Here is a 26,321-nt window from a genome sequence, read left to right as displayed (position 1 = left end):
TCACTTGTGGATATGTACCCCCAAAGAAATCAAACACAAAAGAAACGTCTTATATGTGATAAAATATCTATACTGGCACTTTTGTGGTAGCCAAAAACAAGAAGCAAAATGGCTGCTCATTGATATCGGCTATGAATGTAATAGGATATTAGGATGCTGTAGGAAAGTATACATACATATAAAGAATTCCGAGAAATTTAAGATGACTTGTATGCAATGATACAAAGTAAAATGAAAATAACTAGAATAGCCTATGCAATGACTATGATAATGTCAAAAAATAATTTAGAAAGGCAGTTGAATGCAGAATAAATCCAATGACGATTATTAAGTCTAGAGTTTCAATAATTACAGGTGCAGGGGCAGCTAGGTGGCGCAGTGGATAGAGCACCAGCCCTGGAGTCAGGAGTACCTGAGTTCAAATGCGGCCTCAGACACTTAACACGTACTAGCTGTGTGACCCTGGGCAAGTCACTTAACCCCAATTGCCTCACCTTAAATAAATAATAATAATAATTACAGGTGCCAAGTGTCATAGGCATGAACAGATATAGTTTATTTTGCTCAGTTTCAGTTGACTGCTTTCTTTGATTCATGAGAGAATGGTATAAAGGGAAATGATTGTGATATTTTAAAAAAATCCAAAACATTAATTTAAAAAATAAAGGCCTCAGTGGTTGTATTTACTACCTGAGGTTCTCCACAAGCAGAATTGCCTAATTCAGAAAGGCAATTTGTGCACCTTTGATAAAGATCCCAAAGAAAAAAAGCCAAAGTTGTTAGGTTTTTTTTTTCCCTTTAATTTCTTTCCAAGCTAGTGAAAATGGTGATGGCCTTTAAAACCAGGATGGAAGTAGATGAGAGTAGGGGCTCCATAAATGTCATTTTGTTGATCGATTGGCTCTTAAAACTAATGGAAGAGTGATTTATAGTCAGGAGAGGATAGAAGTGATATATCATTAGAAGTTTTTGACATAAGTGATTTGACAGACCTGAAAGAAAAGTTGCTCTAATGTTATCCACTTCTCAGCATGGCTGGGAATAAAGCTCTTGGTAGAGAGAACTCAAAGAACTTTCAAGAGTACTTACAGTTACTTTGAAACAAAAACAGAGCAATGAGTTTGAGGGTACTCCCTCTAATAACCTGTGCTACAACTCATTCCTGCCCATTCGGCAAATGTTCTTCATCCCCACCCCCCTCATAAATCCACCAGAGGAAATCCATCCAATTTTCTTTAGAACTTCCCTAGATCTCTTATTACAATGTAAGCTTATTGAGAAATTTTTTCTTCATATTTTGCATCTCTAACACATAACATGCTTTGTACATGTTATTATTCAGTTGTAGTCAAGTCTTTGTAACCCCATTTGGGGTTTTCTTGGCAGAGATACCAGTGTGGTTTGCCATTTCCTTCTCCAGCTCATTTTACAAATGAGGAAACTGAGGAAAACAGGGTTTTACTTGCTCAGGGTCACATGGCTAACAAGTATCTGAGGCCAGATTTGAACTCAGGAAAATGAGTCTTCCTGACTCCAGACCAGACATTCTCTTCACTATGACACCACCTAGCTGCCCTGTTCAATACACAGTAGGTGCTTAATAAATGCTTGTTGCTTAATTAATCAACTTTTTTGTGAACATCAGTGGGAGGACATGGGCTGTCTGGTGTTTATCATTTAATCTTGTCACATGATTGATTATATTTTATCCCTCCCCAGTGAGCAGATCATAGTTTATTTTATTTCAAAGTAGTTATGAGTGTGTATGTGTGTGTGTGTGTGTGTGTGTGTGTATTTGTGATGTGATACTTTGCTCTGGGAGGGCAGGAATTGTCTTAACATAATATTTCAACTCCCTCCCCATTAGCTATAAAAGGATTGTGTTCATAACAAATGCTTAATTATTGTTTGTGTTTTACAATATTTGAAAATTGCATGAAAGGGCTTAAGAATTAAAAGAAATTATATTTAGGAACTTTTTGAAGTTGCACCCCCTTGCACTAAGCATTAGCACAGGCTATTCCCTATATATGCAAATTATTTTCACCTCCCCATCTCTGTATATGTTGAAAAATTTTATTTCTTCAGTGCCTACATAGGTTCTACCTCATTCATGAAGTGTTCCTTGAATTTCCTGGGTGGAAGTGAATCCTCCTTTCCTAAATCTTTCACGCCTCTCTGTTCAATATGCCCTATGCATTTATCACATTCTAACTTCTGTTATGCCTAGTTGCATACATGTTGCATGATCCCATAAACTCCTTGGAAGCAAAGACCATGACATTTGTTTTCATTATGGAAAGAGCCCTGATTAATATTGAGCTGTTGTTGCCCTGTTGTTCACTCATGCCTCACTCTTCATGACCCCATGCAACATAATACATTGATACTGTCCATGGGGTTTTCTTGTCAAAGATACTGGAGTGGTTTGCCATTTCATTCCTCAGTGGATTAAGACAAACAGAAATTAAGTGACTTGCCCAGGGTCATACATCTGAGGTGATATTTTAACTCAGGTCTTCCTGCCTCCAGGACCAGAGCTCTATCCACTGAGCCACCAAGCTAGCTAATATTGAGCTTACTACATTCTTAATTGTATTTCATTAAATATATTTTACATGGGTGGATCAAGCCTTGTGTTAAAAGGCCACTTTCCTATAAAAATGCAGGGCTTTGAGCAGTAGGAACATTTGAGAGTTGAAAAGGGAAAATGGAGGAAAGGTTTTATGATCAATGTGTATCAACCAATCTCTGGAGGAAAAAACCCTCACAACACACTTTTGTTTTGGATTTTGGGGTTTTTTTTTAGGCAATTGGGGTTAAGTGACTTGCCCAGGGTCACACAGCTTATAAGTGTTAAGTGTCTGAGGCTGGATTTAAACTCAGGTCCTCCTGAATCCAGGGCCGGTGCTCTATCCACTGCACCACCTAGCTGCCCCTACAACACACTTTTAAGTTTAATCTGCATTTTTAACATTTATTTGATCACTTTCTGAAATTTAGATGATTGATAAAACAACATATCAAGCCCTGATTTTCAACTTTTGTGATTTCTGGATTCCCATGATATAAATGTTCATGCAGAAAATTTAACAATCGGCTCTCATGAGCCGGTACAAGCACACCCCTAAAATGGAGTCAATATTGTAACATAAAGAGGAAGTAGATTCAGTGAAAGAGAGGAAGCAGTTGGAGCTGTTAAAACCCAAATGATGTAACATCCTAGGGATCAAAAGACAATTTCAAGGAAGAACAGGTGGTTATGGGTGTCAAAATACTACACAAAAGTAAGGGAGGATAAAGAGAGGGAAAAGCCCACTGGGTTTGTTCATTCAGGAGTCCTTGATGACCTACATATGTAGGATTTCAAGAGACTAGTGGGAATGGGCATCACATTTTAAGTGATTTGAAGAGATAGTGTATGAAAAAGTGGAAGTCATACTCTAGGGTTTTAAGAAGTAAAATCTAATGTTTCATAACATATAACAAAAAGCAATATTCAATAAGATTCATTCCTGATGTCATTTACTGTTCTTGTAATGCTACTTGCCTGTTTAACAGTTTTATACTTACAGCATGTTAAGAGATGTGAAAGAACTTAAAAATCACTGAAGCTAACCTCCTTAGATGTGTAAACAAGGACCAGTGAGTCGAGGTTATTTCTCCATGGCCACATAGCAAGTTAGCATCAGAAACTGTGGATGGCATACTTCAGGGGGAAAAAAGGGTACTTGATGTGTGAGCCAGTTACATGTAAGACACCTGTTATTCAATCATCAAGCACTTAATAACCATACTGTTCTTATAAAATTCACTTTTACATGGCAATTTAAGGTTTACCCAGTGTTTTCCTCATAACCGTGATTTAGGCAGCACAAATGTTCTTTATCATCCCTGTATACATAAAGGGAAGTTCAGAAAGCTTCAGCAACTTTTTCACAGTCCCACAGATAGGAGCTGTAGAAACCAGACTTTGGGCCCAGCCTTGTCGACTCCATGTCCAGGGTTCTATACACTGTAGCATATTGCCTCATGACAAGATTCAGGGAAACACAGTGGGAATGTGAGTAAATGGCTGCCAGTTCCAGAACTAAAGTTAATCCAGATTAAGTTCCCATGGCTGTGGATGTGGCTCTTTCTATTTTATTAGAGGATCCCTAAGTCAAATATCTATCTATATCTACATAGCTCTATCTGTCTGTCTGTCTATCTATCCATCTATCTATCATTTATCCATCTATCAGCATTATTCAATCCTCAGGCAATTTCCCTTATTTTGTCGATGGGAAAAAAATAGTGCCAATTTAGCATATTTTATAAAATTAAGCTTGTGTATATGTATGTATATATAAAATTTAGTATATATATATATTCATGTATATTGTTATATATATATGTGTGTATATATAAATAACCTATCAATTATGATTAATAAAAAGCCTTATTGCAAATGAAAGTCCAAGATCACCATTTTAAAGCTACCAGGCCTATGTATTATTTCATACAGGCTTAATGAGAAAGGTAGAACAAATTTGAAGTCTCAGAGAAAAATGATTCAGAATCAGAGTAGATTATTGGCAACCGATTAATTTTTACCCCTAATTGGTGAAAGCCATAGTTTAATGATTCACTGAACTTAGAAGTTGATTTAATTAAGATTTGAATCTCTTCACTTGGAGTCATAGTTTACAGGCAGCATAAATGTAGCTGTAACCACCATTAGAATTCCATATCAGCCCAATGACATCTCCATCTATAGAGCAGTAGCATCAATATTAATTAACTTCCCTACTTCAAAAGGCAGCACATGTGGCTTAGTAGGAAGAGAACTGGATTTGCTGTTGGAAACCTGACTGTGCCATTTACTTTGTGACTTTGGGGAAATCACAAAGTCTTTTTCTTTGGGTTTCAATTTCAATATCTGTAAACTTAGATGGGGTTTGGGGCAGCTAGGTGGGGCAGTGGATAGAGCAGCTGCCCTGGATTCAGGAGGACCTGAGTTCAAATTCGGTCTCAGACACTTAACACTTACTAGCTGTGTGACCATGGCCAAGTCACTTATCCCCAATTGCCCCGGAAAAAAAAAATTAGGTGGGGTTTGATTGGATGAGCTCCAGGGTCTTTTCTTGGTCTAAAATCCCCAGATCATACGATCTACCATTTCATGAGTGTGGCCACTCCCTCTGTACCTAAGTAGATGATTCACCTGAGTTGCTTGGCCAAAAGATCACTACTACTACTACTACTACTACTACTACTACTACTACTACTACTACTACTACTACTACTAATTGTTATTATTAATTACCTGGTGGCCCAACTTTTGGTAAGTAATCTATTCAAACATAGCTAGACTGATCCCTTCTGCTACTGAACCTGTATTTAGAATTAGAGCCAGAAAGTCATCAGATAAACCCACTCATTTTACAGATGAGGAAACTGAGGCCCTGAGAGATTAAGTGGCTTGCCCCAGGTTATAGGACTAGGAAGTAATTGAGGTGGGATTCAAACCCAGATCTTCTTGAATCAAAGTCCAAAACTCTATCTATTTATTGTACTATATTCCCACTTGAAGCCCTTTACTTTGGATAGTCTGTACTAGAATTTGAACTCTGTGCATATAGCCTTTGAAACCAGAGGATCACATCCCCAGCCATCACTCAGTCACCCAACAAGCATTTATTAAATACTTGCTGTGTGCCAAGCAAAATGGGGTAGCACTAGTTAAAGAGAATTCACCAAATGTAGAGAATAATTCACATGATGGTCTTTGCATGGCATTGTCTTTTGCCATTTCAAATTGATGCTCACCACCATCAGAAAGCATGTGACCAGATACAGATGTCAGTTTTAACAGGTGCCATATACAGTGTGGTATCTCCGAGGTAGAGGAGACGTTAATGATCATTGTCTGTTGCTGGTATATTTTATAAATTTGAGAACCTAATTTGAAAGAGGTCCAGTGATTACACAATGTCATGTAGCTAGCTGGTCACAGACCCACTGTTCCTGGTACCTTTAGACTAGGTCTCTTTTCTCTAGATCAGCCTGTATTGATTGCACTGAACAAAAGGACAGAAAACCTGAAGGAAGACTTTGTTTGACTAAGAAGAAAAAAGGAATTTGAATAATGTTGCTTAGGAAAGGGCTCTAGCTTGTACCAGCTAACTGTTTATCTGAAGCTGCAGAGGAAATGGGGGCAAATGCCTCAATTCTCAGGCCAGGGGCACTAGGGAGATGGTGGCATTACTGAGAATGTGGCAGACATTTATTTGGGGAAGTATCATAGCAATGTGGCCATATGCTCCCAAAGATTAAGCTCCACAACATATTTCCTGGCAAACGCAAAGACACTTTAAGTAAGAAGCACAATCAGTATAGGCAGATGTAGTTCCCCATTGCCAATCTGGAATAGAATGTGTGTGCACCAAACACAAAGGAAAGAGATCTACCCAAGCCCTGTGTGTGGCAATGGGTATCATGGAATTTAGACATCAATAAAATGTCCTAGACTTCAAAGGTCATCTAATCTGATTCAATTCCTGAGGACCATGGAGGTTGTAACTTCCCAAGGTCCCATTGGCACAGATGAGATTTAAAATATTATAATTTCAAAGCCAGTATTGATTCTACTGAATGCCCATGAGGAAGCCCTCATACCCCAATATGTTTGTGCCCCTTTAAAAAATTGTGGTACATACTATAGGATCATAAGTTCTATTTTCTTTTTTAAATTTAATTTTATGTTCTTAAGATAACAAAAATTCATCTCTCCCTTCTGCCTCTTCCCCTAAATTGAAAAAGAAAAAAAACTCATTTAAAAATGCACACAAATAAGCAAAACATTTTCCATATTGACTATGTGTATATGTACCTATATAAGCATACATGCATATACATCTGTATGTAGACATATACAATTTCTGTAAAATGTATAGGCAATAAGTAATAGTTCCCATCCTTAGGGAACTTCTTTTGCTAGTACATCACTGATGTTCTTTTACCTCTTTCATCCCACTCAATATATATTATATCTACCAGCTCTTGACTTTTCTAAAATCATAGCTCTTGAACTGGAAGGGAGCTCAAAGGTCATCTAATCCAACCACCTTTTACAGACGAGAAGACTGAGATCTAGAGAGGTTAGAGGACTTTCCTAAGGTCTTACAACTAGCCAGTAAAACAGCTGAAATTGAGATTCTCTGCTGACCTCAATTTATCTGTGATTCTGTACAGTGCTTAACACATGCATTACCTTTCTGCACAGTAATGGACTGTAAGGGCAAGACACTTGATTTTTTTTAACTATAGATCATTGTTTCTCAGTGTCTTGTTCTGAAAGAAAAGTAGTGTGATACCCATGTTTAAGTCATGGGTAAGACTTGCAGGAATTTCTTGTTTTATGAATGAGAGCTATATTTGCAAACCCTCTTTCCAGCAGATGGAAATACATTAGTTTTCTGTCACAGTTTTAGATGTGATCATTTTAGGAAGTGGCACCTAAGATGAATCTTAAAAATTATATGGGAATTCTAAAATCTAAGGAAGAAGTGCTTTATACTACAGATAGATATGTGTATGCATATATATTGAAGAATATAGGTTGGAATGGACCTCAGAGGCAATTTAGTCCAACTCCTGAATAAGAATTTCCTCTACAATTTGCAGATCTCATCTACTCTTTGCTTGAACTCACTACCTCCTGAGTTTGCCCCTTTAAGATTTAAACAGTTTTGAAACCATCCAGGAAGCACAGTGGTAAGAGCATATGACCTAGAGTAAGGAAGATCTGAGATCCAATCCAGCCTTAAATACTTACTAGTTGTATAACACTGGGCAAGTTGCAACTTCTGTCTCAGTTTCTTCATCTGTAAAATAGGTGTAATAATAGCACCTACTTCCCAGTGTTGTTTTGAGGATCAAATGAACTATTAATTGTAAAGTGCTTAGCACAGTTCTTGGCACATATTAAGTGCTGGGTAAATGTTAGTTGTTGTTGTTGTTGTTATTATTATTAACTTTTATCTGCCTTAGTTTCCTCATTTGTAAAATAGGGTTTATAATAGAACCTACCTCCCAGAGTTCTGAGTTTAAAATGAAATACATTTGTACCTATAAAGTCCTTTGGAAACTTTAAAGCACTAATAGAAAACTAGTATTAATTATTAATTAGATGAGCTCTGAAGTACTTGCAAGATCTCAAATACTATGTTCCATAATTTGATCAATGTGACTGTTCTCTTTCTTTCCCACTAATGCAACTCAACAACTCCTAGTTGCCCAGGGAATTGAAGGGTTAAATGATTTTCCCCAAGGTCACACAGCAAGCATGTGTTAGAGGTAGGATTTGAACCAAGGTGTTCTTGTCTGTAATTCTTCCTTTGCCTCTACCTACTGTATCATAATGCCTGAAGTAGCAGGTTAATTAAGACAATAAATTTCCTACAACAAGTACCTAATAGCCTTTATGATATTAAGAGTATGATGAGAAGACCTGGCAGGCTAGAATTGTGCAAATAAAAGACAGGTACTCCATCGGTACTTTGCCTTGAAAGAATTACCACCAGATTTTTCATCCGTTGGACCACAGAGAATTCATGAGTAGAGGCAAACTGATTCTTCTATAGGGGATCACCTTAAAATGTCAATAACACGGGGCAGCTAGGTGGTACAGTGGATAGAGTCAGGAGTACCTGAGTTCAAATCTGGCCTCAGACACTTAACACTTACTAGCTGTGTGACCCTGGGCAAGTCACTTAACCCCAATTGCCTCGCTAAAAAAAAAAAAATGTCAATAACACAGGAAACAAAACTCTCCAGAAGTAGTGGAGTAAGAAAAGCTTTATAGAGCTGAATTTATAAATTGAAGAAAGATTGGATTAACTCAATCTTTTCATTCTTCCCCACAGTGAGTCCTGTTTCCCTTTCTCCCATCCTCCTCCCCAGACATGGAATGGAATTACCTTTCCCCAGATATGATGGACTGGGGGACATCCCATGAAATGGAGCCTATGCCCAAGTCCTTTATGGTGGCTCAAACCACTTCCAGTAACACATGTGCTCTCATCCCTTGATAAAGGCTATGGGTAACCAGAAGCTACTGGTAGGGTTGGAATTGTTCCATGGAGGGTTGGAGGGTGAGAAAGGGGGAAAGGAAGTTGGGTGGCATGGAGTACTGATGACTGAGCCAGAAAGAGCCTTCAACAAAGAAATCAAAGTCTTTTTTCCTCTCCTCTTTCCAGCATTCCTAGCCTCTTCTGGTTCTACCTCAGAAATCAATAAAGGTTTCAAACCAAGTATATGTGGGCATGCATGACCAAGTCTGTAGAACTTTAAAGGATCTTAGTGAAGCAAAAAATAAATAAATATATATATATATATATATATATATATATATATATATATATATATATATATATAAGTGATATATCCAAGTTCACATATGTAGCAAGGGATTTGACTATTATTTGAAGCCAGGTCCTCTGATGCCAGCCATCCTCATCATTGCCCTCTGCATCTCAGCTTTTATTACTTTTAGACTCAAAGGATGAAAATCTCTGAGCAGCTACAATCCACTTGATAATACCATCAAGCCCCCATTTATTAAGCCATTAACTTCCTTAAGCCTAGAAAATCAAATTTCGTTTAGGGCTGTTTGGTAATATAGTAACCCAGTAAAATGTAATTAACCAATTAGATCATGTAATGAGGAAAAACATATACATGTATATATCTTACTCCAAAGCCTGTAGAAGGACTGTCATGTTTTCAGCATTCACAGGGTTGAGAAGGCATCCTATGGCTTACGAAATTCCATATCATAATTATTGATGGCTTGGTCATTTAACATTCCATGAATAATTTGAGAATTATAGGCTTCCCATATGGTACCTTAGAGATCCAGCCTCTACCTAAATGTATCCCATCAATATCATCCAATATGATGTAGCAGTGAGAAGGGCTAGGAATACAAAGGGGGAAAGGAAATAGATCTTTTGTCAAAGAACTTATGTTCTGTTAGGGGAGAAATGTACAAATGTACAATATATACAAAATAGATTTTTTAAAGTCCTGGGTCATAGAGATGGGGAGAGACAGGAAAGGGAGATACTAGAAGTTAATAAAATAAAGGCTTCATGAGTTGAACTTTGAAGGAAGGGATTTTAAGAGGTAGAAGTGAGGAGGTAATATAAAGACAGATGACAGGTGGGTCTCTAAGGAATAGATAAAAGAGTCTGACTGTTTTGTAGAGTGTGGCAACAGGGAGTCATTGACATTTTTGAATAGGACAGTGACATGGTCAGACTTAAATTGTAGGAAAATCACTTTGGCAACTGTAAGAAGAATGAACTGGAGAGGGAACCACAATCCCTGAGATTGAATCAGATGTGCTTACTGCCTATGTGACCTTGGACAAGTCATTTAACTTCTCCAGAGGTTTCTTTATCTGTAAGGGAAGGAGGTTGGGCTAGGAGAGCCCTAGGACCCCTTCCAGCACTGATTTTAGTTTTGATCCTGTGGTCACTAATAAATTGTCATCCCACCTCTCTTCTTGAAGACTTTCAGTGATGGGAAACTCCTTAAAGCAGCAACAGCCTGTTTTAATTCAGGTTGGGGCTCATTGTTAGCATGTTTTGCCTGATACTGAACTGAAAACAACCTTGTCACGATTTCTGTTTCTGAGTATCAGTTCTCCCCTTGGAGTCAAGAAGAATAAGACTAAATTGTCTTCTGCATATCAGCCATTCAGATACTTGAAGGTAGCTTCCTGAGTATATACAAAGCATAGTCCTCAGCACAGCTTGGAAATTGAATAGTAGTTATATGCTGGGGCAGGGGAAGAAGGGAAGGAAGATGAAGGGTATAACAATGGAAAAAGACAAAGCCCTTTTCTCTTCCTCACCAAATTTATGGTCTATTAGAGGGGCTAAGGCATATACAGAAATGGGGGCAGCTAGGTGGCACAGTAGATAATGCACAGGCCCTGGATTCAGGAGGACATGAGTTCAAATTCGACCTCAAGCACTTGACACTTACTAGCTTGTGTGACCCTGGGCAAGTAACTTAACCTTCATTGCCCTGCAAAAAACCCCCAAAAAACAACAACAACAACAAAAGCCCCAGAAATGCATAGAATAGAAAGCGGTCTCTATTGTTTATTAATGTAATGGTGTAGACAAAATGCTTCAATTTCTGTCCCAATCTGCTACCAAAGAGATTTTCTTAAAGTGCAGCTCTCACCATGTAACTTCCACACTCAATATACTTCTGTGACTCCCTATTAAGTTTAGAATTAAAAATAAACTACAGTCATTGCTTCTACATCACTGAGGCTAAGAGTGCAGCACCCCTGTGATCTGGAAAATTCACATAAACTTTTTTGGCCCTTCATTCATACCAAAGAAGAAGTCTGAAATTTTTTTTTCTTTTTTTGTTATGGGACATTTACAGTATCTTATTGTAAAATTGGGATTCATGTTATGCAATACTATACATGTATTTTATGCATGTCTGAGTTTCTCAACTTTTTCTTTGTCACCTGTTGGCCTTCGTGTCTCATCTGCATCTTCCAAACCCCCCCCCTCCGAAATTGCCACTTAATTCACAATGGGGAAACTCATGATGTAGAAGGGATAATTGTACTCTGGCTTTTAAAGATCTTTACAACTTAACCCTCATTCTACCTTTTGTAGCCTTATGATATATTATTCCTTTCTCCCAAAGTCCAGCCAAACTGGCCTTATTCCTGTTCTTCACACAGGATACTCCCTCTCTCTTCTCCAAACCATGAACTCAGGCTCTCAGCCTTGCTTGTCATATGATACATTCTCACTTCTTTGTCTGAGAAACTCTAGCTTCCCTGAGGCCTTATCTCAAGGTGCCCTTTCTCAATAGACCTTGTACTGATTCACTTTGTTACTGTTGCCTTCCCCATAAATAATCTGCTATCTGTTTTGTATGTATGTACATTTGGTCTCTTCTCCCTTGATTATAAGCTCCCCCAGGGAAAGTATTGTTTCACATTTGTCTTTTCCAAATGACTTGTGTGCATCTGGTATGCCGCAGATTCTTACTAAATATTGATTGATTGATTATCATCATATTTTATTCATTCAATCAGCTCAATAAACATTTATTAAGCATTTGTTATCATGTTCAAGATGCTATGCTAGGACTTTACTCAGATAAAGTACAAAAGAATGTAGCATCTACATTCAAGTTGCTTCCAGGGCATGATAAGATATGGACAAAGATAAGTACAACACATTAAAATATGACAAATGCAAAAGGATGGTAGAAATTATCCCTGAACCCCATAAGTCATAATTACTTGGAGCAGGGACAGGGGAGTGGGAGGAAGGAAGGGATGGTGTTCAGTTATGGAAGGGACCCCCCGGAAGCCTTCATGGAAGATATAACATTTGACCCAAGCAGTGAATAAATTAGTCTTAAGTTAAACTTCAAACTCTATCAGTATTTTCTTACATAATTTAGTAAAATAAGCTCCAATTTGTCCATGAATATAAACCAGTAAATGTGTGAGCTTTTGTGAATTAGGAGAAAGCAAGCCAGCAGTTTGCACTGTATGCAAATCATGGTTTTATAGTTGGAATTCTGAATCCTGCTGGTTGATGTCCCAAATGACTGATGATGTTGTTTCCATGCTGCATCACATTCAGAACAAAAGAAACAGCCAATTTGAGGATTTTTTTCCTATCCCAGACACTCCACTGCACTGAGCAGAACTCTGACTGCTGACAGATAAAAATATGGGAAGGGAATACTTCAAAGATAGTTGAAAAATTACCCTTCATGCATTTGTGCATCTGTTCCATTCTAAGGCATATGTTATGTGTTGTCTGACTGTATTTAAAATGCATTTCTCTCCATTACGCTTGAGATCAATGTACAACTTGGTTGGATGGCTTAGCTGGTTACTCACTGGGAATTTCAAGTACCTTCCCTTTCCTTCTTTTCTCATTGTCAAGAAAAAAAACATGTGGATCTTCCACCAGGGCCTCCCAATAAATATGACACAGTGATAATGGGAATGGACTTTCTTGTCCCTGATCTAATAATAAGGAGGCAGGATTCTCTGTCTCCTTCCTTGACATATTGCTTGAGGGTAGTGGTTTACTAGAAGAAATGGCATTCTCTTGTACAGATTTTATTACAAACATTGTCAGGTGTTCATTCCATTTCATGTCTCATCATTGCATGAAATGCATTTTCAATACGATTTTTTGTTATATCTGCAAAGTTCTGCTTGTAGGTTGCTTATCCTCTATCACTTTAAAATGGGTATTTCATATAACTCAGGAGAGAAAAAAAATGTTCACACTAAGGGAATTAATAACCCCAGGATATTCCCAGTGAAGTTTAACTTCCCATGTTCTTTAAACTGGCTTGTATTACATTTTCATTTTGATGAATACACATAGTCCCTAAAGCCAGGAAAATCTGCCTCATGAATAATCCAGATGATAACATTCACATATCCCCTCTACTAAACACACAAACACTCTTCCCCAACATCTTTTTTTTTTTAATGTAGCATTTAAACTTTTTTTTTTATGTGTATTTAATGTTTGTCTTTTTCCTTCTTCACAGGTCAATGGAACAGAAATTGAATACGAATTTGAAGAAATCACATTGGAGAGGGTAAGACAAATTCAGGCTTTGCATTAAAACCTAAATCTTGCATTTCCCATAAAGCACCCAAACGAGTTGTTCTGTGAAATAATGCAATTGTGGATTATAACTTGCTGGGTTCCCACAGGGCTAGTAATTAATATGCTAATGAAGTGGTGTATAGGATATGGAGGCTGACAGGCCAAATAACAAGAACTATTCAGTCACCAGAATTCATTCTCAGAAATGAGAGAAATGAATACCCTAGGAAATTTTCATCAAGTTTGTAGAGGACTTAGCTATTTTCAGTAGTGATGTTCTTATGATATTCTACCCTACAGAAGAATACAACTTCCCCCAAAGTGTTGATTATTTCTTTGTTGTATCTCTAATACCTTTGATGGCTGTCACATAGTAGGTACATAATAAATGCTTGTTGAATTATTGAATTGAAGTACTAGGCAGTGTGGTTATATTAGAGAGACCTCTGGACTTGGAGTCCCAGCTTTATGGAGGTGTAATCTCAGTAAGGTTCCCTCCCCTTTCTCAAACTTATTTGTGTTTTTTTTTTTCCTTCTGTCACAGGGGAAATGGGTGCTGCGGGTATCCTTAGGCATTCCTCTTTAAAGAATTACATCCTCTTGCACACAAATCTAATTAGAATAAAATAATCTTTTATTTGGGCACTTGAGAAAGGAGAACAAGACCAATAACTTCTCTCGAGTGGAGGTGGTTCAGAGAAAAGCAAAAGGTTTTATAAATGATAGATAGGATGATCACCTGAGAGTGGAATTTCCCTTATTGGAGGTGGGTTGGGAGAAGTTGGATGAAGGGTGGTTGTTCTGATTTCTGGAGTTATCTCTGTCCCCTGGCACTGAGCAGGCAGTAGCCACACCTAATAGGCTTATCTCCCTTACTTGGTTTAGCTAGCCAGTTTAAATTTTAATAGTCTCAAATTCCTTGATATGTCCCAACCCCATAACACTTCTAAAATGGAGATAATGAAACTTCACACTATTCACTTCCCTAAGTTTTTTTAGGAATGTGATTTACAAACTGTAAAACACTCTACAAATGAGGACTGCCATTATTACCTTTGTCTGTGCTGCTGTTGTTGCTGTTGCCTTTGGCCTCTGACAGTTTATAGAAAGATGATATAATCAAGTTATTTTCTAAATAAAATGATAATAACCACAGAGAGCTATGGGAGGGCAGTCAAAGCTATTAAATCTGCTGCTATACAACTGCTGCTCATTAATCCTAGCTCTTTCCTCTTTGTACCAGAAAACAAGTCTAATCTCTCTTCTGTGTGACAGCCTTTCAGATACATTCTCTCTGTGTTCTCTTTTCCAGGGTAAACATCCTTGGTTCCTTCAAATGATCTTTATATGAAATAATTTCAAATCCCTTTACTTTCATGGATGGTTACTTCTGCATGCTCTCCAGTTTTTTCAGAGCCCTTTGTAAAATAGAGTACCCAGAACTGGACACAGAACTCTGAATATGGGCTGATTAGGGGACAGTACAGCAGACCTGTCACCCCCCCCCAGTCCAAGACACTTTGCTTATTTAATGCAGTTTAAGAATGACCTAAAAAGTAATGTCGGCAACAAACTCGAGAAGGCTAGAGTAAAGGCCAATAGTGATATGTTTAAATCACAAAATGATATTTATTTTTTACCTGAAAACAATATCGGATATTATCTAGTTCTACTCCCTCGATTTTTACTGAGGAAACTGAGGGCAAGAGGGGTCAAATGGTTTGCCCAGAGTCACAAGTTAGTGAAAAGGCTAGGCCTTGAACCTTCATCTCCCATGCAGTGCTCTTTATGTTTTTCTTTCTTTCCTCTCACTTTTTTATTAAGCTTGAATGGTTTTAAAAGGAAATTTCCATTGAGGATTTTAGTGTTCTGCAGATGGGTTCTTTAAAAAGCCTGTGATCAATTCTGACAAAATTTCAATATCATCCTAAATTGGGAGAAGTGGGACCTATGTAAAGTAAGCACAGATGTGAAAGAAGGAACACAACAGCTGACTACAACAGCCTGAGGAAAACCCTGGTACAAGAGTAACTATAATTTGAAAAAGGCTAAGTCAGAAGTTGGCATTTGTGTGGGGAAGTGGAAAAAACATTGAATTTGGGCACAGGAGACCAGAATTCTGGCCTCTGATATGAATTACTTGGTCATGTAACCTCAGACAAGTCATTTAATTTCACTGGCTCTCAGGTTTAGCAATGGAGACAGAACAGTGGTACAATGGATAGAGTTCAGGGTTTTGTTAAGGGCTAAAATTCTAGCTAGACTGTCTAAAATCTAATGAGTGGTCGCCAATAAATTATAAGCTTTAGCAAGAGGTAGACTTTTAGGCATTTATTAAGGAGAATAAGAATTTGGTAAAGAGAGAAGGAAAGGCCTAGATTCCTATCTATTACAGGGAGAGCACATTTCTAGCTCCCTTCTCCACCAGCGTCCTCAGGAAAGAGCCTGAGAAAGAGCGCTAGTCGCTTCCTTCTTCCTCTCACTAGTCAACATCACTTCCTGATGCCAAAGAAAAGATTCCTGGTCTTGCCCTCAAAGACCTTCGCTTCATGGGCGGAACTCTTTTACAGTAAGTCTCCAGCAGGTGGCGTCATTCCAATTGTTACAGTTTGGAGTCAAGACTCAACTTTCTGAGTTCAAATCTGGTCTCAGACTCTTTCTAGCTGTGTGTATGCACATGTACATATATGCATTTATACACGTGTACACATGTACATACATGTACCCACATATGGAGGAGAAAGGAGGAAGAAAAGAGAAAAGAGACAGAAAGTGACTGGAGAAAATGGGAGGAGAAGAATGAGAGAGGACTAGATAGAAGAGGGCGGGAAGGAGAAAGGAAGAAAGAGATAAAGGGAAATAAAGAGACAGATAGACAACATGGGATAGTGTATGGGGCATTGAATTTCAAGTCAGGAAACTGGTTCAAATTCTGCCTAAGACACTTGCCAGCTATGTGACCCTTAGCAAATCTTTTAACATTTCTGTGCCTCGATTTCCTCATCTACAATGGTAGCTAGTTGTATAGTGTTTTAAAATGTATAAAGAATTTTGCAAATATAATCTTATTGCAACCTCACAACACCTCTGGGAAGTTGGTGTTGTTATTATAATTTTACAGATAAAGAGACTGGGGAATACAAAGGCTAAATGACTTACCTAGGGTCACACAAATAGTTAAATATCTGAAAGGAGATTCAAGCTTAGGTCTTCCTGACTTCAAGTTCCATTCCCTATACACTGTGCCACCTAAGTTCCTATAAAATGGAACAGGAGAGGAGAGGAGAGGAGAGGAGAGGGATATTCCTTCAAAGAAGAGGCTCTTATCAGGGTTTTTAGATATAGATAGATAGATGATAGATAGATAGATAGATAGATAGATAGATAGATAGATAGATAGATAGATAGATAGATAGATAGATAGATAGATAGATAGGTAGGTAGGTAGGTAGATAGATAGATAGATAGATAGATAGATAGATAGATAGATAGATAGATAGATAGATAGATAGATAGATAGATAGGTAGGTAGATAGATAGGTAGGTAGGTAGATAGATAGATAGATAGATAGATAGATAGATAGATAGATAGATAGATAGATAGATAGATAGATAGATAGGTAGATAGATAGGTAGATAGGTAGATAGGTAGATGGATGGATGGATGGATGGATGGATGGATGGATGGATGGATAGATAGATAGATAGATAGATAGATAGATAGATAGATAGATAGATAGGTAGATAGATAGATAGATAGATAGATAGATAGATAGATAGATAGATAGATAGATAGATGATGGATGGGTGGATGGATGGATAGATGGATGGATGGACAGATGTGTTGCTAGATGGATGGATGGATGTATAAATACATACAAAGATGATTAGATATTGAAAATTGTATTTCAATATAGTTACCTTTGTAACTTTCAATATAGTTATCTTTGTAACTATTTTGTATATACCTTCTTAACTATATATAACTATATAGATAAATATGCCAGATTGCCAAAGATGTCAGTGACACAAAAAGGTTAACCTTGTCTTAATACTCTTTCTCTTCTTCCTCCATCATCTTCATCCACTTCTTGTTTATCCTTACATACAAGGACTATATATTAAATTGTTGACTTTTTAATACCACTAGCTCTGAGGGTTTACTCAGCCTAGTATGCAGCAGCCAACTAACTCCACCTCTCAAATCAGTGCCAATATGTTATTTCATCAGTATGGGAAACTCCAACCTCGTATACAAAATCGGATGCCAATGGCAACTTATCTGTATTTTTAAATCATAGAAAGTTGCCTGTGGTCATGAAGTATATGTCAGAGGCAAAAATTTTCCTCAGGTCATCCTAACTTCACGGTTGGCCCTCTATCTACTGTGTGATGAGCCTTGTCCCCAGCCCATGTGAGAGAAGGAGCTCCATACAAGTCAGTGACACTTTCTGTGATGTTGTTAGTTTATTGTTCCAAATGAAATGGGTGGGTTACATAGGATGGATTATATGAAAATAGATTTACTCAGCAGTTTCAGGGTTGAAATTCTGTGAGGAAACAAACTACTGAACACAAGGCCTGGAAACTCCCAAAATGATGAAATTGGCAAGTAGAGGATCGTTGGGGTTTTGGGCTCTGGAGAGCTCTATTAAAATAGTATTGGCAGTGGATAGAGTACCGGCCCTGGAGTCAGGAGGACCTGAGTTCAAAGCCAGCCTCAGACACTTAACACTTACCAGCTGTGTGACCTTGGGCAAGTCACTTAACCCCCATTGCCTCACCAAAAAAAAAAAAATAAAAAAAAATAGTATTGGGTGATGATGGATCCAAATGAATTAATTTATGGTGAAAGGGAGAAAGAGAGATGGACCAGCAGAAACAAGCAGGCAAATAATGATTAGAAATATGACTCTTCCTATTTGACAAGGTTGATAACCCTGTTGGGAGCTTGTCTGAGCCTCCACGATGTGTGTAGGGGAAAACTAACCTTTAGTTTGTAGCTAGGAGCACTATTTGTTTAAAAAAAGTCTTTTGCAGGTCTCCATTCTGCTTCATGGTTGACATGGTATTTTCGTTCAGGGCCCCAGTGCCTGGAGGGTAGGCATTTTGCTTTGGCTTCCTGTTGTGTCCAAGGATTCGAGAACCGCATCATGTATTTTACAAAATCTGCTTAGTTTCTTTCCTGCCTTGGTAGCAGAGAAGTGTTATTGCTTGTCCTCCTCCTCCAGCAGCTGCCTTGGTATCTGGCTTGCATCTGCAAATGGGCAGCCTGTCCAGTGGGGAACTATGTTACAAAGATCACCATTTCTGGGTATTTTAACATCAACTCTGTCTCAGTACCTGGTTGTCATAGCCGGTTCTCAAAAATAAATGCTCCTGGCATCAATTCTTCTGCTTTCTTAAATTCTCATCATGCCCCTTGCTCCTGATTGAAGGTCATAAAACAGAACTTGGGAGCAGAATAGCTTTTGGCAGGTTGCAATAAACCATAATACCCCAAAGCTCTCTGGAATGGTCTTCTTTAAACTAACCCATTACATTGTTCTAACTCCCTGTAATAAAGGAGCAATATAACAAGGTGGTGGCAAAAAGAATGACTGGTATTGGATCAATGTATTTAGGCCACTGTTCTCTGGAATGCATTCTGTTTATGGGCCAGAAGCACTTCAGACATGGCTGAGAGGACTTTGTACTATTAGCCATTGGATTTGAATATAAAAAAAAAAATTATCTCAAAATAAAATGTAGAATTTAGAGCCTTTTTGGATAGCCATTATTCTAAATTTCCTTTAAGTATAACTTTCAGAGCCTTAGGATTCTGGGAACTACTAATAAAAAGACTCCTAGAGATCTGATTTAGATAAATGTGGACAAGAAGTATATAAATGATATTCAGTTCATGTTTTCAGATTTGCTTGATTTTCTCCATATCTCTTACCTGAACTGTAGCCTTTCCCTTACCCTGTGAACTTTTTCGTCTGAAGTATTAACTCCCTCTGATTTTTATTAGACTGTGTAAGCGCTAAACTCTACACCGTGCCCACTAGCTCACAGTTCTCTTCATTTGAATAACACATACATGTAATTCTACCTGACTTCTCCATTCTGCAGTGTTCCTGCCTATGGTAGTACTGTACATTAAGGGTGTTACCATATATTAAGTACACTAACGGTACTTTACTAGGAAAACTACCATGGAGAATATGTAGCACTTGGATTTTAGTTGAGGAGTTGGGAGAATAGTAAAGAGGGATGTGTACTGGATTCAGAGCAGCCCAAAGACCTGTGTTCTAATCATGCCTCTTTCTTCTTGTTTATATGAACTTAATTCACTTAACTTTATGACTTCAATTGGCTCATCTACTCTTTCTCTAAATCAGGAATTTATATCCTGTATTTCATACATTTATTTGATTTTTTAAATATTATATATATATACATATATAGATATATTTCAAATTTTCTTTTGTAAGTTTATATATTTCACTTTAGGAATTAAAAAAATGTGTTCTAAGAAAGGTTCCACCATCTTCACTGGGTCTACAAAAAGATCTGTGTCATAACAAAAGTAAACCCCCTGTCCTAGGTGATCTTAAAGGTTGCTTTAATTCCTGTGGCAGAACAAAGTCTGGACAGTCTCTTTTGCCTCCCCAAGCCCAATATTCATATACTAATATGAGAGTGTGTTCTAGGCATTGGACACAATCTGTGCAAACATATGGTGAGAGGGGTGAAGTGTGATGTGTAAAGGATAGCATTAAGGTCAGGCTAAATCATCTCTATTGTCCTTCAATCTCTAAAACTGTAATATTTAAAGATTCTTTAATCCTAGCTTTTTTTTTTCTTACCCAGTTTGAATTTGAATTTAGCGAATGCTATAAAATAGATTGGACTGGGTAACTTCAAGTAAAGTCTGAAGAAGACATGACTGGACATTGATCACTTTTTTTTAGAGGGGGTGGGAAGCCCTGGGGTTCCAGTTGACCATAAGTTCAATGTGAGTCAATATTGTGACAGGGTAGTCCAAAAAAATTTATTCAATCTTAAATTGTCTTGAGGGGAATAACATCCAGAATACAAGAGGTTATCCCATTGCATGAGGTTCTGTTCAAAACATATTAGAAATTTCGCGTCCAGTTCTGTACACTATTTAGGAGACACTTTGACAAGCTAGAATGTGTTCAGGGGAAAGTGACCAGGATACCAAAGGGATCCAAAGTCATTTCATGTGAGAATTGATGAGAGGAAATAAGATTTATTCTGAAAAAAAAAAGCTTTTAGGGAGGGGAAAAACGATATGTTATCTTCATATAGGTGAAAATAGGCTACATGGAAGATTGATGAGACATTTTCTGCTTGTCCTAAGAATGAAGGAAAAATTCCAGCAAAATATAGGGAAGCCAAATTTGAGTTAACACAAGGAAGTACCTCCCAATAATTAATAAACTGGTGCTTTTTGGCCCACTAGTTGGCAGACTGGATAGAACCTTGTACCTGGTGTCAGGAAGACCTGAGTTCAAATCCTACCTCAAGGACTTAATAGTTGGGTGCTGCTGGGTAAGTCACTTCACTTCTTAACTTCTGCTTTGGTTTCCTCACCTGTGAAATGAGGATAATAACAAGGTTATTGTGAGAATAAAAATGAGGTGATATTTGTAAAGTGCTTTGCAAACCTTAAGGTATCATAGTTGTTGTTATGTTGCTGTTGCTATTTTATGATTACTTTTAGCATTTGCCATTCTTTTGGTGAGAGTATTCCCTCCACTAATGAGAATTCCAAATTTCAAGAGTTAATTAATGTTTTTCTTTCTGTGGCTACCCTGATAATGAACTTCTCTTGCCTTACTTAGACCAGCCCTTAGATAGTGTACAATCACCTGCCTGTCCAACTTTAAAGGATCTGCCAGATTTTCCCTTTGTTTCACTGCCATAGACTTGGAGAGGCCAGGGCCAACTCCCAAACATGATGAGACATCAGAGTAGGATTTAGAGTGACCCAAAATGGATTGCCTAGTAAGGGAACAATTATCCTAATACCAGAGTTATTTGAACAAAGGTTGAATATCATAAAGGGCATACATACATACATACACACACACATGTGCACATACATATATACACACATACATGTATACATGCATATATACATTCACCACAAATGATAATGCTAATGGCTAGTATTTACATGGCATTTGAAGGTTTACAGAATGCTTTCCAAATATTATCTCATTTGATCCTCACAATTACATCAGGATCAGAGTGCTCTCATTAACCCTATTTTACAGATAAGGAGCCTGAAGCTGAGATAGTTCAAATAATATGCCCAGGGTCATACAACTAGTAGATGTCTAAGCTAGAATTTGAACTCAGGTCTTCCTAACTGGGTTCTTCATAATGGGTCCATTGCTCTATCCACTATACCGGAAAGCTACTTCATCTGGCAGGTAATTAATAATAATAATAATAATAATAATAATAATAATAATAATAATAACTAACATTTATATAGTACTTAGATGCTAGGCAGTGCCAGGCACTCTGAGAGGTGCCAGGCAATCTGCTAAGCACTTTACAAGTATTATCTCATTTTATCTTTACAACACTGGGAGGTGGATTCAATTATCATGCCCATTTTATAGAAGCAAATAAGAGTTAAGTGACTTACCCAAGATTGCAAAGCTAGTAAATGTCTTAGGTTGGATTTGAATTCAGATCTTCTTGACTCCAAGCCTAGAACCTTATCCACTGTACCACCTAGTTTTCTAGGTAACCATTTCAGAGAATTCTATAATGTTATGAAAAAAACTTAGTTTCATGTCAAGAGATAGAGATGACTTGGTATAAAAGAAAGAGCGTTGGACTTGGAGAATGGACTTGCATTTTGACTCTAATTCTGTTGTCTACAACATAATCATCCTTGGACAAATCACTAACTCTGCCTTGACCTCAGTTTCTTCATCTGTAGATTGGATTAGATGACCTCCAAGGTCCTTCCTAGCTTTAGATCTATGATTCTTTTAAACTGGTGTTGTCTCAGCACCCTCACTTTTCATCATTTGGTTGTATCTGATAGGCGAATGAACTATGAATCTTAAAAGATAAGGATTCTCTCTGGGTAAGGCATGTTTTTTGTTATCTGCCCCTGTCCTTGAAAAAACCTGATTTAAAAACAACAATTACAAAACAATAGCAACTTGAAGAGATAAAAAGTTCTTTTTGTTCACTATCATCTGCAAAATTATCATGCCCAGTTGAAAGTTTGTGAATAATAAGAATGAGGAGATGTGTTTCAGCATTTGAAGGAAGTTTAGTAGTAGTCAACAGTTTTTGTTAGGGATAGAAATTGGATCTTTATTTCAGTGGTATTTTTGTTGTACTGTCATGTTTTTTCAGTCATGTTTCATTCTTCATGACTCCATTTGAGGTTTTCTTGGCAAATATTGTGTAGTGGAAAGATCCATTTACTTCTCCAGCTCATTTTACAGATGAGGAGACTGAGGCAAACAGGGTTAAGTTTCCAAGGTCTACATAGGCCCTAATGAGGAGCCTCACGATGGGTACTGGGACCTCTTTTCTAATTTAGTCTTAAAGTTTCCCAACTCAGTGAAAGAATTTACTGAAGTACACCCATCCATTTTGTGTTAGAGCTCAGTCTTGAACTCATGTCTCCCTACTTGGAGGTCAGTTCTCTCTCTACCACATTACCCTGCCTCTCCATTTTGTTGAGGCACCTAGGTTATGCAACAGATAGAACCTGGAGTTGGGGAGACCTGAATTCAGATGTGACCTCAGACAGTAACATTGCCTCAGTTTCCTCAACTGCAAAATGGAAATAACAGCACCAACCTCACAGGATCATTGTAGGGATCAAATGAGATGAAATTTGTAAAGCACTGAGCATAGTGCTTGGCACATAGTAGGTTCTATATAAATGATTATTCTCTTCTCTCCCCCTCTTGTTATTTTTTTAAACAATGTCCTCACATGCCTAAAATAAGCTTTGATGCAATTTGTCAACTTCTGTGTTATGGATTCCTTAGGGGAAGAAGAGCTTATGCATTATGAAAACATCTTGGTTTGAAGGTTAAGGACTCCTGGCCCATACAAGCTCAGCATAAATTAAACTGTGCATTTGTATTCCCTGGGAATCATGTCATTTTATGAGTTTCTACATATCTCTCTTCCCTTGCAGTACTCAAGAATCCTAGAACTGGAAGGAATTCTGGAGGACATCTAGCTACCGTCCCCCCTTTTTAATGGGGGAGGAAAGCAAAGCCCCAAGAGAGGAAGGGAAATGAGATGGTGAGGGTCACCTAGTGAGTCAATGAGAGCACCAAGATGAGAATGAAAGTCTTCTGACTCACAGTCTGGCCCCTCTCTCTGCTATTTCACATGCCAGTGTTTCTCACTGCCATCAGACATGAGATCACAGGATAAGGAGATCATGGAAAATCCAACCAAATATTGGCTTGAGCACAAATATCATCTCCTGTCATTCTGGGGTAACAGGAGGTTGGACAGGGGAAGGAAGTTTAGGCCTGAACCCAAAGTAAAATGTTTTGTATAGTGTCATGTTCTATATAAAAATGAGTTGTTGCCATTGGCTGAAATCTCATATGCAACCCACATTCTTTGTGGAGGTTGGGGATTATGAGTAAGGAACATTCTACCTAATGTCAGACATTATCAATGTATTATTCTGGGAGACAGGTGTTATTATGATCTACATATTATAGCTGATTAAACTGAGTCAAATAGAAGTTAGGTAACTAGACCAGGGTTTCTGAGGCTGGATTTTAACTCATGTCTTCCCTGACCATGGGGCCTGCATTCTATCTACTGAGCCACCTTAGTGAGAGAAGGGGAAAGATACCTATTGGGAAGTATTTGATATAAAAATAAAATATGTTGGTAAATATAAGTTACTATATATTTATACATATATATAAAATGAAGCCACCATATATGTGTACGTGTATATATATATATATAAGCTACCACATATGTATACATTTATGCATACATAATAAAGCCACCATATATGTATACATATATACATATATAATGAAGCAATAAAAAATAAACCCTATAAGAAGAAACAAAAACTTTGCTTTCAAGCAACCATTTGGATCTGGGTCCCAGTTCTTCCATGTTTGACCTGAGTTTCTTTGGCAGGTCATCTCTCAAACAGGGATAATAATTTCTACTCAAACTGCTGGGTAGGGCGATCATGTGTATCATATGAGATTCCTGTATTATGGGAGATAGTCCAGTTCATTCCCCTCGTTTGATAGATGAGAAAACCAAGGCCCAGAGATGGGCCAGAGATTTGCTGAAAGCCTCAAAATTAGTCAGTGGCAGACAGAGTCAGAACTTGAAGACATACCTCCTGACACCTGGTCCAGAATGTAAAATGCTTTAGAAACTGTAAAGCAGTGTGGCATTATGGATCAAAGAGGTGGCATCAGAGCCAGGAAGACCTCAGGTCAATCCTCCCTCTGACAAATACTGTGTGACCCTCAGATAGTCACTACTCAGTACTCCTGGGCATCTCTCTAAAACTGTAAATTACATAGAAGATGCCAATCTGCAAATATAGAATTTTCTTCACTGAGATTTGCCTGTGTCATTGAAATCAAAATCTGAGCAAAATTTAAACACACACACACACATACACACACACAAGAATACCAACATAGAACTATCAGCCAATATTCATATATAACACATAATGACCCTTTCTTTCTTTACTTTTTTAAAAATCTAGACTTTTTATTTAATCAGCATGGGGAATACCTGACATGGGAACACCATGCATTGATATAGGTCAGCAACTTGTCTGTAAGCTCTAAAATTAGCTTACTTTAAGCAAATGGGATGACTGTCCTGGTGTGCCATGAAAGAAGACTGTGACCAAAGATATGCTTGGGTACTTGGGTCAGATATGTCCATCTGGCTTTCCAAGTCTGAGTGAGGAGTTGGTGAAGTTGGAATATGTGGCCAGTTAACTACATCATATGACTTGTGATCCTTCTTGAACCTTAAGAGTGGGTGGAAAAAAATCTTCTGCTAACCATGTAAAGTCAGACATATGGTTGCCTGCCAGAACTACTCTAAAGAACTGGGGAGGATTCATGGCTAAAGAACTGAAGAAAAAGGAAAATCACAAAAGGTTTTCTTTGTCTTTTGCTGTAATATGAGTATACTTACTTTTAAAATATTGGACCCAGAACATCAAAGTGGATATTGACCAATTTCTATTAGTTACCATATACAATTATCTGCTTATTCCAAGGATGTTGTTCAAATCTCTTGTTTGGAAACTCTCTTGAGGATGGGAAGCGTATTATTTGGGACCTATCCAATGATAGTAACAGAAATTCTTTCAGTGTTGATTTAGTCTTGGGATATAACTTAAAAATTATTAAGAATCATGCAGGGCAGCTAGGTGGCACAGTGGATAAAGCACTGGGCCTGGATTCAGGAGGACCTGAGTTCAAATCCAGCCTCAGGCACTTAATACTTACTAGCTGTGTGACCCTGGGCAAGTCACTTAACCCCAATTTCCTCACCAAAAAAAAAAAAAAGAGTCATGCAAAGGGGGAGGGGCAGCTAGGTGGTGCAGTGGATAGAGCACTGACCCTG

General features: G+C 37.8%; 1 protein-coding gene across 11 annotated transcripts in view; it reads left to right on the top strand.

Annotated features, from left to right (window-relative positions):
* DLG2 (discs large MAGUK scaffold protein 2) overlaps nt 1-26,321 on the top strand; it is a 2,692,860-nt gene that overhangs the window by 1,756,093 nt on the left and 910,446 nt on the right. For all 11 annotated transcript variants that reach the window (XM_043992745.1, XM_043992737.1, XM_043992735.1 and 8 more), the window contains one exon: nt 13,612-13,662. In XM_043992745.1, the coding sequence (XP_043848680.1) occupies nt 13,612-13,662 (51 nt within the window). The remainder of the gene's footprint in view (nt 1-13,611; nt 13,663-26,321) is intronic.

This window comes from Dromiciops gliroides, chromosome 3, assembly GCF_019393635.1.
Source record: "Dromiciops gliroides isolate mDroGli1 chromosome 3, mDroGli1.pri, whole genome shotgun sequence".
NCBI lineage: Eukaryota > Metazoa > Chordata > Mammalia > Microbiotheria > Microbiotheriidae > Dromiciops > Dromiciops gliroides.
Note: the sequence above shows the minus strand (reverse complement) of the source record. Positions and strands in the feature narration are given on the sequence as shown.